This window comes from Acanthisitta chloris, unplaced genomic scaffold (genome assembly GCF_000695815.1).
Source record: "Acanthisitta chloris isolate BGI_N310 unplaced genomic scaffold, ASM69581v1 scaffold15410, whole genome shotgun sequence".
In the NCBI taxonomy this organism is placed as follows: Eukaryota; Metazoa; Chordata; class Aves; order Passeriformes; family Acanthisittidae; genus Acanthisitta; species Acanthisitta chloris.
In genome coordinates, this window is record NW_008653461.1 from 304 (window position 1) to 13,020 (window position 12,717).

Sequence of the window (12,717 nt, forward strand, 5' to 3'; positions counted from 1 at the left end):
CTGCTGGGGGGCTGGCTCGGTACTGGGGCCCTCTGCGGAGAGGAGAAGGTGGTGGGCTCTGGTACTCCTTGCCCTGGCTGCCCACGGGAGGAGGGCTGAAGCGGTACGTGGAGCCCTGGTGGGCCGGGGACGTGTGCGGAGGGCTGGGCCTGTAATGGGAGTTCTGGTGCGTCGGAGACAGAGCGGGAGACGTGGACTGGTAGCCCTGCCTGGTCGGTGAACCCACAGAGCTGTTGGACCTGAAATCGAAGACCTGATGAGTGCCGAGAGGTGAGCCAGAGATATAGGCTGAGTCCCGGTGAGCTGGGGACGGGGGTGGGCTCTGGATGATGGGCAGCCCTTGGTTGGGCCTGGACTCTGTCTGCAAGCCGATGGAAACGTTCTCTACGTCCTGCTCCAGGTACTCCTCCTCGAAGATGTCCTGCACAGAGTAGAGCTCTTCGTGCTGGGCCTCAGGCTCTGGCTCTGCCGGGAGCGGCGGCGGCGGCTGCTGGACCTGCCTGCACTCCTCCTCCACCCGCAGCAGCAGCCGCTGGATCTCACGGTTGTTGGGACACAGCTTGATGGCCTCGTTCAGGTCCTCCAGGGCTGCTGAGAACTGCCTGCTTGACAGAGGGACAGAAACCAGAACTGGAGCCACTCTGCATTTCAACGGAGCCGTTTTCACAGGCTCCAGAGGGGAAAGTGGATTGTCTGTTATTGAGGGATGTGTCTGTGCTTGCTACTGCTCTACCGTAGGTGCCTCCCATGGATTTACTTTATTGAAATGGGAGGAAAATTCTGTGGAAAAGGGGAACACAGCCCTGGGATGGCTCAACCCAGAGTGGCTAACAGGCCTGTCCTCTGCTGAGTGCATCACAGGCTAATTAATGACTATCCCCCAGCAGCACCGTGAGCCAAGGGGACACCAACACATCAACCACCACGAGCTCAGCTCAGCACTGCTGTAAACAAGCTCTGATGGAGCTGCAGCCACTTAGGCCAGGGAAGATTTAACTTCTGCCTGATGCCAAGACCACACAGCGTCAGGGCTGGCTCCAGAGCCCGGGGGCTCCCACGGGTCAGTGCTCTGGGCAAGCCTTGTCTCTCCAGTTTTGCACTGGATTTGGCTAACTCCTTTGGAATGAAGGAGCCGAGCGATGTGCCGGGGGCTGTGAGCTACCCAGGGAAGGCTTTGAGAGGGAAAGGCCAGTCTGGGAGGAGGAGCAGGGAGGGGGGGGATTGGGAAGGGGGGTGTAATTTCCATTCAGGAACCACCGAACGAGGGAGGGTGTTACTTTGGAGCTTGAGAAGTTTGTTATCTCATCAGTGAACATTTCTTGGTCATTTCTCCCCATGGGGACACTGCTGGGCTTTGCATGGTGTGTGCCCATGCCAGTGTGGCCACTCTCACAGAGACCTCACACCTTTCTCCCTGTCCCTCCTCACCTGCTGCTGCGTTTGGCCCTTGCTCTTGCATAGTAAGCTTCGTAAGACTTCGGTTTCAGCTCCAGGGCTTTAGTGGCAAACTCCTCTGCCATCCCAAAATCCTGTCATTACAACAAACATGCAGGTAAGTGACTGAGCAGACAGAGAAACAAAAAGCTATGCAGCCTGGGGAGAAAACAAACTTTTCTGTTTTGTGTTTTGACATGTTTGGGGCATGGATGGGGTTTTTTTGCACATAGCATGGAAAAACCTGATGGTACTGGAGATGTTTCACATGGATTCAACAGCATTTACAACCAGAGCTACATCCAAAAAGCCTCAGCCCTGTGGTAACACTGGTTGATGCCATCACCCACAGAAGCCACCGTGCCCCTGCCTCAGTTCTCAGGGATTGTGACACCAACAAGTGCAGTCAATCCCTCCTCCAACAACCTACAGTCCTGAAGAAACATCTGGTCTTGCAGAGACTGGAATGTTATCTCGTGAAAGGTTTTTTTTCCATAGTTGAAAGCAACAGAAAACCTTTCCCACGCCCTCAGCTTCCCTCTCTGCAGCACATGGACACTCTGTGAGGGGCTGAGGAAAACTGCCCATGAGGGGCAGGACTGGGATATCTCAATGGCTACAAACAGGCCCTGCCTGGCAAAGGTTTCCTAATCCCACTGTTCCTCACCTCTCCCCTACACCTCACCTGGGAGCTTGTTTGGGAGTGGGGAGAGGGTGACAGTGTGGAATGGGATTTCTCCAGGTGCTTTCCAGTGGCAGTGCCATGAGATCAGACTATCAGTTCTGGTTCAAACCCTGCTGCTGTCCTCTCCTGCCTTCTCCCAAATGCTTCACGTCCCAGTAAGCTCAGCTCTTGTGAAGGAGAAAATTCTTCCCAGTGGAGAGGATAAACACTGCTTTGGATTGCTGAGCTGGGCTGTGACCTGAGCAGTTCTGGGAGAAAGGACTGAACAGTGCTGCTCCTGATTTGTTCAAAACCTTGGGAAGCTCTTGCTACCAGGATGCTCTGCCTGGGGAAGCTCACACTTCTGTCTGTGCTTCCAGCAGCATCCAACTGAGGAGATATTGTCCAACACACTACACTGAGAAACAGTTTGAGTCAGATACCCTTATGGTCTCTTCTTCAAGTACAGAAACTGCAGGAACAATCACAACCCTCTGAAACTTCCCATCCCAACCCCTGGAATCAACACTAAACCAAAAACCTTGTCCTCAAAGCACAGGACAAGAGCTGGAGTTCCTTAGCTGTGACTTGGCTGGTTTCAAGAGAAGGTTCACACTTCTTCTCCAAACTCTGTTTGCTCACCAGCATTAAGATTTCACTCCCATTGCTTTCCACCTTTCTTCCTCATAGCTTAAAGAAACAAAGGTGTCACAAAACCCTTTTGCTGGCTCATGGCCTCGGCAGAGATGTCACTTCTTGAGTTTTTGGGGATTTGAAGCTGTGGAGGTGAAAGCCTCTGCACACTGAGCCAGGGGAGGTGGCACTTTGCTGGTGGAAGAGGCATCTGCAGAGGCTGGTGGCTGGATGCTGCCAGGTTGGGATGGGAGAGTGACAGGGATCTGGCAGTTCTAGGAGGAGAGGGAGTCTGTGGGGGTGTTTCTGCATGAGTCACTGCCCTGGGGAAGTGCTAGCCCCCTAAGCATATGCTCCCTCATTTGAAATCCATTAGTATTCAAAGGAGCACATCTCCTGGCTCCTCCTCACTGCTGCCCTAGAAATCTGGAAAATGCCTCCACCCCCATGTGATGATGTGAACATCATCATCAAAAGGGAGTAATAAAATATTCAAGGAGCTATAAACATAGCAATGAATTTTTAATCCTCAGAAACGCATAGGAAATCATTACTGCTTTGGAATTCTAAAATGCCAGTGAGGGAAGGACAACCAGGTGACACTGAGGGAAGAGCTGAGAGGTCAGAGCATGGTCAGGGGTGGATCTTGTCTCTGTAGGGGCAGAAAGTTGGCAGGTTGGGCTCGGGGCCACAGGGAGAGGGGAGACTTACGTTCATTTTCCTTCGACATCGGGAGAGGTTGAGAAGCAGTGACACCTTCAGCTCACGGAAGGTTTTCAGGTCTTCTCCAAACCCTTCCCTGGGGAATTTTTTCAGGGCATACTGGTAGCGCTGGGCAGCCTCTTTCACTTTACCTTTCTATTAGAAAAAAAACATGTCAAAACACAACCCTGGGTTGAGTTGAGCTCCCTGCAGAGAACTCACTCACCAGCCCTCCCAGTGATGAAGGAAACACAACTTCACTGTTTAGCTCTTTGCTAGAAAGGAAAGGCAGAACATTGGATCAAGGGAAGATCTGAGCTGGAAAGGCAGATGCCTCGTGCGAGTTGAGATCTCCCACTTGGTGCAGAGCTGTCACACAACCGCGGGAAACACGGCAGAAGTGGTGTGAGCTCGATACAACTCCATCTGCTCCCTGGCTGGATGGTCTTTTGAGCTGGGTGATCAGTCACCCATTCCTGGAGAACACCCTCCACCCAAAGCTTAGCACACACCAGAGAGAGCAAAGAACAGCAAGTTTGGGACATTGGATGGAGCTCTTGGGGCTCAGAGAAGCCTCTGCAACAGCAAAGATACACGTTACGGCACCAACGCAGCTCTGAACTTGGACAAACAGGTTGGGATTCATCTCCTTGTACTTTAGATGCCTCAAAATCAGTGTCTACACCTAAGTCTGTTATCTGGGTTCCCTTTGTAATTATCGGGACGCAACAGTCACCTTCAAAGTTGACTCATCTTTGCTATTTTGGGCACCTCATTTATGGAAGGGACAGTGTGTGCCCTGAAGGAGAGCAACCACCCAGCCAGGGGGAAAGAAAGAGGGCAGGATGGGATCTAGGACACATGCAGCTCTTGATGACCCAGACATAAATTCTGCAGCCACAAAGAGTGAGCTTTAAAAACTTGTAGACTCAGGTTCCTCAGCTGTATCATGTATCTCTGGCAGATAACTCCTGTTACAATGCCAGCTCTGCATATTTTCTGCTTCACCCTGAGAGCCTCACAGTGAATCATTGTTGTACTTGCACATTTTCTGTGTGTGTGCAAATCTCCAGGTTTTTAAAGATCAGCTTCAAATAAACACAGAGCAAAAGGGACTCTCTGACTGGAACAGTGGAACATCTCCCATGGGTTACAGGCCAGCACAAAGCCAGCTGTGTCCTGACGATCTGTTTTCATGGCAAAAAGTTGCTTCCAGGAGTTTTTCTGGGATATCCTATCCCAGTGCCTTGTTCCCCAGCAGTGAGCCCATTAGGTAATGACCTAGTAATGCCAGATCTGATGCAATGGCAGCAGCACTCCCAACCAACACTTGGGTCACAGTGTTTTCAAAGGGGAAATGAAGTGCTGGCTCAAGTCCAGAGAGACTTGGCTTTGCTTCAGCTTCATTACAGATTTGGGCAATGAATCCCTCCTTCTCCAGCCCCACTAACCAAAACCAAACAGTTTGGAACACAAGGAATGCTGCAAGCAGGAGCTTGTACTTGCCATGGGTTAAGGCAGCAGCATCAGAATCACAGAACCATTTAGGCTGGAGAAGACCTCTAAGGTCATCAAGCCCAACCATCAACCTAACACAGCCAAAACCTCCCAGCAAGTGATGCTGCAAGCTGCATCCATTCCATTTTCCCAAACCCACTCTCTTATAAACTCTCACCTTATAAAACATGTCTCCCTCCTCCATCAGCTTGCTCAACAGGATGATCATGATGTCTGGTTTGGAGGTTGCCATCGCCCATGTTGCTGGACCTGTAGTGTACAGGATGCATGATGGGTAAAGAACTCATACAATGCAAGGGTGGTAGGAAGCTGGGTGGAAAAAATACCCTGGGGTGGGAATTTCTGCTGGAGAGAACAACTTGGCATGGTCAAAGGGCAGAGCGCTCCAAATGATGGAGCTGACAATTCCTCTGGCACTTAATGGCATCATCCCCATTGCAATTGGTTTTTCCTTTGCACTCGTTAAGGCTAATCCCAACGGTTTGGGAAAGGATGGAGCCGATTCCACAAGAGGGCAGTGCTGAATGTGGAACGGGCTTGGGATGGGGGAAACCAACCGAGTTGGAAAGGAGGAATCAAGAGTGGTTACGTAAGAGCATCTCTAAATTAAAGCCTCTGGAAGTGTTCTAGGGGGAGTCTGCAGTTCGACTGTGGAGAGGTGGCTGGTGTTTAAGTGGATTGTGATTTCCAGCTTCACGAGATGTGAAAGGCTAGAGCAGAAAATCCATTCAGTTGGAAAATCTGACAAAGGAGAGGTCGTGTCTAAGTGCTGCTGGTGCTGAGGGTGTCGCTGGGCTGGGGGGACACACTGGCTCTGCACAGCCTGCAGGGCCAGTTATTCCCTCCAGGACTACTACTGGGAGGGAAGGGGTGGCAAAAATTTGGGGACAACTCATTAGTGAGGGTGAAGAATAAGTCACCGATACTCTATAAGTAGATTGAGTCCGTTTCGGGGGAAGGAGGTTAGTTTTTGAGTTCAAGTTATTCTCTGCAACAGTCATTAAAAAAATTACTTGAAGGTGAGGTAAATTAAAAGATTAGAGGTGTCGGGGACGCATGCAGGCTAAATCAAACAGGAGAAAGCAAGGCTGACAAAGCTATCAGATCGAAGCTGATGCTGACAGCAATGAGATATACCTCGTGGGCGACTCGGTAACGTCTGACAACCTTCAAAGAAAGGAGAAAACAAAAAGTTGTAGGAGAGAGGGGGGAAAAAAATGGATGAAGGTGTGAAAAAAAAAAAAAACAAAAAAAAAAAAGAAAGGAAAAAAAAAAAAAGCAGCTGTGAGAGGCAGGCAGCAAGGAAGCCAATGCACCAGCAAAATCCCCTTTCACAGGAAAACGTAACGTGAGCAGCTGTGTGGAGCAGTGCAGGTACACTGAGGTCTGGAAGCACACACAGAGCAAGTGAACGCAGCAGCTCACAGCAAGGCATGGGCAGAGTACACTGGTCGACTCAGACTAGTAAAGATAGGAAAAGCATTACCAGAGGAAAGACCTTGCCAAAGAAACAGTGGTTTATTGATTAACTTTCGCTAAGGAACATGACAGTCAAAAAGAAAATTCCAAAAACTCCCCATTTTTACTCATGAGAACCAACCAGGCAGAAGTGACTCTCCGGCTGCTTTCGGAGTGTGAAGCAGCTGCTGGGGCTGAGGTGCCTCTGGGGGAGACTGGTGGTTTTTAGGCTGCCAGCCCCACTGCTCGAGGCCTGCCTGAGCACAGAGGAGGTGGCAGTGTCCCCTTGTCCCTACCTATCTTGGCTCCTTTCTTCAGCAGGGTGACGACCACCGAGGTGTTGCGGCAGCCCACCGCCCTGTCCAGCGGCCGCATCCCGCTGTAGTCAACGTGCTCGATCATGGCCCCGTGGTCCACCAGGAACTGAACCTGCAGGGAGAGACAAAGCACTCACTTCTGCTCCTGCAGGAACAGAAAAAGCTTCTTCTGCTCCACTGACTGGGCTAAAACCACCTCCACGGCATCTGGGGGGACATTGTGGGCAGCAGGTTGAGGGAGGAGATTCTGATGCTCTGCTCTGCTCTGGTGAGACCTCACTATAGTATTGAGTCCTTCCAGCACAGGGAGGTCATGGACTTGTGGGAGCAAGTCCAGAGGAGGCTATGGAGATGCTCTGAAGGCTGGAGCTCCTCTGCTATGGAGGTTGGCTGAGAGTTGTGGTAGTTCAGCCGGGAGAAGAGAAAGCTCCAGAGAGACCTTAGAGCCCCTTCCAATGCCTAAAGATGCTCCAAGAGCTGGAGAGGGACTTTGGACAAGGGTTTGGAGTGACAGGACAAGGGGGAACAGCTTTAAATTGAAAAAGAGTAGGTTTAGATTGGATACTGGGCAGGAATTTCTCCCTGTGAGGTGCTGAGGCTCTGGCACAGGTTGCCCAGAGAAGCTGTGGCTGCTCCATCATCCCTGGGAGTGTTCCAGGCCAGGTTGGATGGGGTTTGGAGCCACCTGGGCTGGTGAGAGGTGTCCCTGCCCATGGCATGGGGTGGGACTGGATGAGCATTAACTTCCTCCAACCCAAACCATTCTGAGATTCTATGACCTCTGTGGAAGCAGCTGCACGAACGGAGAACCTGAACTCTGTGTGCTTATTGCTACACCCAACCAAACTGTCCAACTTCAAGGCTTTTCCACCACCTGCCCATGTTCTCCTGAGGGTACCCCAGGCCACTCACCACCTCTGCGTCGCCGTAGAACGCGGCCAGGTCCAGCGGCGTGCGCCCGTTCTTATCCGCGTGGTCCGTGGCAGCTCCACTCTCCACCAGGGAACGCACCACGGGCAGGTGGCCCTTGAGGCAAGCCCAGCTGAGGGCTGTCAAGCCCTCCTTGTCCATCAGGGCAATGGAGGCACCTGGAAGAACAAGCCCCAGTTCACTTCAGAGCTCTGTGTCGCCGAGCGCTGCGATCCCACGAACTCGGCGGCGATGGTTTGTTTGCAGAGTGCTCTGGACACAACTATTAACCCCTTAGCTAACATTTCTCCCACCACAGATCCCACCCCAGATCCCACCCTCCCTGACAACTTCAAACACACTGATGGAAACTGTGGCAAACGAGCTGATTCACACCAAGCTGCAAACTTTTTTGCACCTAGGTCTGTGGGCTTTCCTGGCAAACCTCAGAGCTGCAGGGTGGATCTGACATCCCTCATCTGAGGCATCAATCTTTCTTTTTGAGCTGTTTTGGTTTGATCAAACCCCATTCCAGCCTGTGTGAGTCAGAGATGAAGACCATTTTGCTGTTTCAGCAGGTCACTACAGGGAATGGAGTCAACTCAGCTCAGCTCTCCTAAAAAAAGCAAAGATTTTCCCCTCTTCACTCCCCTCCCCTTCACCCAATCCGACACAATTTCCAGCAGTATTTCTCCCTGAACTTTACCCAGGATAAATACAACGCTGGGGGATAAACTACTGCCAACTGCAAGCCAAGGAGAGAGGGACTTGACATTTTCTTGGACGAGGAAATGGTGCTGCCATACCAACGGGTCAGTATTGCTCCACACAGCATATGGAGAGGGATGTGAGAGCTGAGCAGCAGCTCTGAGTGAACACTCCTCTTCATGGCATGGAGACAACTCCTGTTGCCATGGCACAGGTTGGGCTCTGGCTCTGGCTCCATATCAGTTCTGCTCCCCTGAGGAGCTGCAGCTCCCTGTGGGATGCTCCTGCCAGCAGCTGGGATCAACTGCTGCTGCTGTGGTTTTCTCCTGGAGGTAAACTCTAAACTTCCCAGCATGAGATCTTCCCTGGCTCCACAACACTCAGCGATGTGAATTTCCTGAACATTCCCCTTCATCCCATCCCCTGGTTCTCACACATTGCCTGACTGAGGGCACACAGAGAGGTGACCCTGCTGGCACAGTGTTGTTTGTGGAGGAGCAGAACACAGGAATGTTTGCTCAGAAATCTCTGCCCAGAGCTCTCAGCACAGCCTTGTGCCCCTGAGGGAGGTGACAAATGGTGTCTGGGACACTCTGCAGTGCCAAGGAGGGACACAGGCTGCATGGCAGCTCAGATGTACAGGCTAAGGGGTGACAACAGAATCATTTAGGTTGGAAAAGACCTTTCAGCTCACTGAATCCGACTGCTCCCCTAGCACAGCCAAGGCCACCACTAACCATGTCCCTAAGTGCCACATCCACACATCTAAATCCCTCCAGGGATGGTGACTCCTCCACTGCCTCCTCTCACATTGCCCAAACTGCACCCAGAGGCTGCTCTGAAGCTCTGGGAAAGCCTCTCCAGATGATCCTCAACTGACTTGAGGCCAAGTTTTGCTCAGCAGAGCAGGATAAATCTTCCTTTCATTATTGCTTATTTGAACCAGCTACTTTCTTACAATCAACATCAAAGTATTCTGCTGTGTTTTCCCTCTGACTCTCCTGGAGCAGGTGAGAAAGCTCCTGCAGTAGGAGTGAAGCCACAAGATCACTCAACCTTCCCACTCATTTCCCAGTCCAGTGGAAGAGACACTCCATAGCACAGGGTGACAGCACAGACTCCAGGGCATCCCTCAGCAGTTCCAGCTGAAGGTCTGAGTGAGGAGACAGCACACTCTGCCTCAGGAGTGCCAAGAGGCTGCTCCAAGGCAGCTCCATGGAAGCACCAAGCTCTAGAGGCAGCTCTGGCCCCCAGCAGAGCCTCTGAAGACATCCTTCATCCTTCAGGGATCTCTGACCCATTTAGCATTCAGACAGACAGGAAACAAATGGATGGTTTTGAGGGCAAGAGGCTTAAGGTGATCTCCTGGGATTGATCTCTGCTGCTGTGGGAAGGATTTTGTCTGGGTAAACCCACTTTGCTTCTGGGAAGGGTTGGGCAGCTCCTTCCCAAAAAAAGGTTTCTCATGGAATGGTTGAATTTGGAAGAGACCGTAAAGATCATCTTGTCCAACTCCCTGCCCTGGCTAGGGACACCTTCCACCACCCCAGATTGCTCCAACCCATCTAACCTGGCCTGGAACACTTCAGGGATGGAGCAGCCACAGCTTCCCTGGGCAACCTGTGCCAGAGCCTCACCCTGATGACAAAAAAAAATCTTCTTTACATCTAGTCTGATGATTTAATTCTCCAGCAGGCACAACATCGAGGCAGTGTGGGGGCAAAAAAAAGAGACTGACACTTGGAGCATCCAAAAGTTGCAGGATGTGGGATCTGTTCTGCACAGAGGATGCACCCAAAGCTGCAGTGCCTGGTCAGGGTGACCCCCAAGGGATGAGGTAGCAAACCCATCAAGGGATTGATGAGGAACATGAGACTCACAGTCAAGCTCTCCTCAAACAGAACCAGCACCAGGAATTATTTTGCTTTTTGTCCCATGGATCCATATAAATCTCAGCTTTAGCAGAGCTGCTACCAGGGAAGTTTAATTCCCTGTTCACACACCCATTATTTCTGAGTGTTAAGCTGCAGGTAACTCCAAAAATTTGGGTTTCAAATTGATTGATGACTGCAACTCTGCTAATAAAACGTGTTTACAAACGCTGAGCGTGTTCATCAAGTACAGTCAAATGAGATTTGCTTTGCAACACACTAATTAATGCTTATGGCTCATGATTCACACACTTTGATTTTAATGAAACATTGAGCAGGATTGTCAAAGCCATTTTAATTAAAACACACCATGTATCAGTGCACTCTGCCCAGGCTTGGGCTAACTCTTCAGGACCATGTGTTGAGTAAGTTTATGAAGCTACTTAGAGGAAAAGGCCATTCCAAAGTAAGATCCTCCTATTTTTGTCTCCAGTCTAAAGAGCCAAGGAAACATTAGATGCATTTACTGCTTATCCCACAGCCAAGAGCAGAGATCTGATATTTTCATCCTCCTCTGAAGGAGTCTGAAGCAACATGCACAGTTCTCAAGTGTGGCAAAAAAAAAAATAAAATCCCTTATTTTAAGCCTTTTAACACAGATTCAGTCAAGCTGTGAAAGGGGCCACGTTTCAGCTCAGAGATGGAGGGTGTTAATTTGAGATTTAAAAATAACACAAGAGGAGAAAAGAATTAATTGAATCCATTTCCTAAGAAGCTCAAAGTGATCTTTGTTACATCCCTGTGCAGGCCACAGCCCTGAACTGCAAGGATCCCACTGGCTGTGGCTCAGGACAGACACACAATGGGAGACTTGGCAATGTGACAGTGAAAAATTGTTCTTACAACTGCTAGATAAAATATTCAGGAGTCTCACTTTGTGGCTAAGAGGGCAGACATGAGATGAAGAGAAAATATCCCTTCTCAAAGAGGGATCTTACCTGGAATAAAATACCAAATAACAACACAAGAATTAAATGCTATTTCTAGGAAAAAAAAAGAATTGAAATATTACCCAACCAAACCGAACAAACCTTGGAAACTTATCCAAAAGGAAAGGAAGTCTCTAAGGAACTCCAGCTGATGGTGTTCCCAGGGCTGCAGGCACTGAGTTGTTCTGACTCACCTCAACTCAAGGAGGTACAGCAGCAATGAGCAAAACTGCACCATGTTCCTGTTGGCTGAGTAACTCCTCGTGAGGAGAGTTCTCAGGCACTGACAGGACTGTGGGAGCTGTGGGTGCAGAGCTGCAGGATATCTTCCACACAATCCTGGGTTATTTTCAGCAAACACACCAACCCTTGCCTGTGTCAGGGCCTTACCCTCCTGCTGCTGCTGGTGTCAAAAACGTGGGAACGACGCTAAGGCTAAAAATGGAAGTGTTAAGATATGTCCCCAGCTCTGGTCTGTGCTTGAGCCTTGGTGCCACAGCCATACTGGAGGTTCAGCTGCACTGTGTGTTCATTTTCTGTCTAAGGGGAAAGCTCCCAGAGTGGTTCACATGTTCTTCACTCAATGCTCAAAGCATCTGTGATGTCCTTTCATTTTCTACCTCAGTGTTGAGGCTGTGAGCACCAAACAGACAACACAAAACAGCCAAGATTAAGGCTAGGATTATTCCAGCCTTGTTCTCCAATGAGTTGGACATGGTGCTCTCCCACCAGTGGGATGACAATTCCCACTCTGATGTTACAAACTCCAGCAGTGCAGGAGCTGCTGTGGAGGGTCTGCAACACTTCCCAACATGTGTTCTAACCTTGTGCCAGCAGAAACTCCACCGTGCCCAGGTGTCCCTCGGACGCAGCCATCATCAGTGGTGTCCTGCCCTGCTTGTCTGCCATGTTGACATCAGCTCCATGCGTGAGCAGGAGGTCCACGATCTGCAACACACAAGGCCACGACACACGTTGGATGTGGAAGAGCAGAGAGGACTCCACGTCTTAAAAACTCACCCCACCCAAGGTGTGGTGTCCCATGGGATTGCTGCTGGGAGATTAGGGATTAGGAGAAGGACTGGAGGAATAAGGACAGGAAAAATGACCTTCTAAGTAAAGAGCATCTCATTTGCTTCCCAAATGGTGAGATAACAGAGAAGTGGTAGATGCCTCATCCCTGGAAAAATCCAAGGCCAAGTTGAATAGGGCTTGGAGCAACCTGGTCTAGTGGAAGGTGTCACACTGCAGGGGGTTGAACTTAGATGGTCTTCAAGATCCCTTCCAACCCAACCCATTCCATCATTCTATGACAACACAGGGCTTAAGCAAAGCTGTCTCTGGCCAACAAGAGCTTGGGGTGACTGAAGCATCGACGTCACTCCCCAAAAGACCTGAGACTTGTCCTCTCCACTCATACTTCAGCAAGATGCAAGGGAAGCCCTACCCCAACACTCAGTCATGCCATGGCACGAGGCCCCCACTCACCTGCCAGTGGCCCTGCCTGACGGCGC

At 50.5% G+C, this 12,717-nt stretch overlaps 1 protein-coding gene across 1 annotated transcript in view; it reads right to left on the reverse strand.

Annotated features, from left to right (window-relative positions):
* Positions 1-12,709, reverse strand: part of LOC103808392 (protein TANC2-like) — a gene marked incomplete at both ends in the record, with an annotated part of 12,990 nt that extends 281 nt beyond the window's left edge. Inside the window, 8 exons of the mRNA XM_009081176.1 lie at positions 5-602; positions 1,429-1,529; positions 3,443-3,589; positions 5,109-5,200; positions 6,706-6,838; positions 7,639-7,814; positions 12,028-12,151; positions 12,692-12,709. Coding sequence (XP_009079424.1) covers positions 5-602; positions 1,429-1,529; positions 3,443-3,589; positions 5,109-5,200; positions 6,706-6,838; positions 7,639-7,814; positions 12,028-12,151; positions 12,692-12,709 — 1,389 coding nt within the window. The remainder of the gene's footprint in view (positions 1-4; positions 603-1,428; positions 1,530-3,442; positions 3,590-5,108; positions 5,201-6,705; positions 6,839-7,638; positions 7,815-12,027; positions 12,152-12,691) is intronic.
* Between the last annotated feature and the right edge of the window lie 8 nt (positions 12,710-12,717).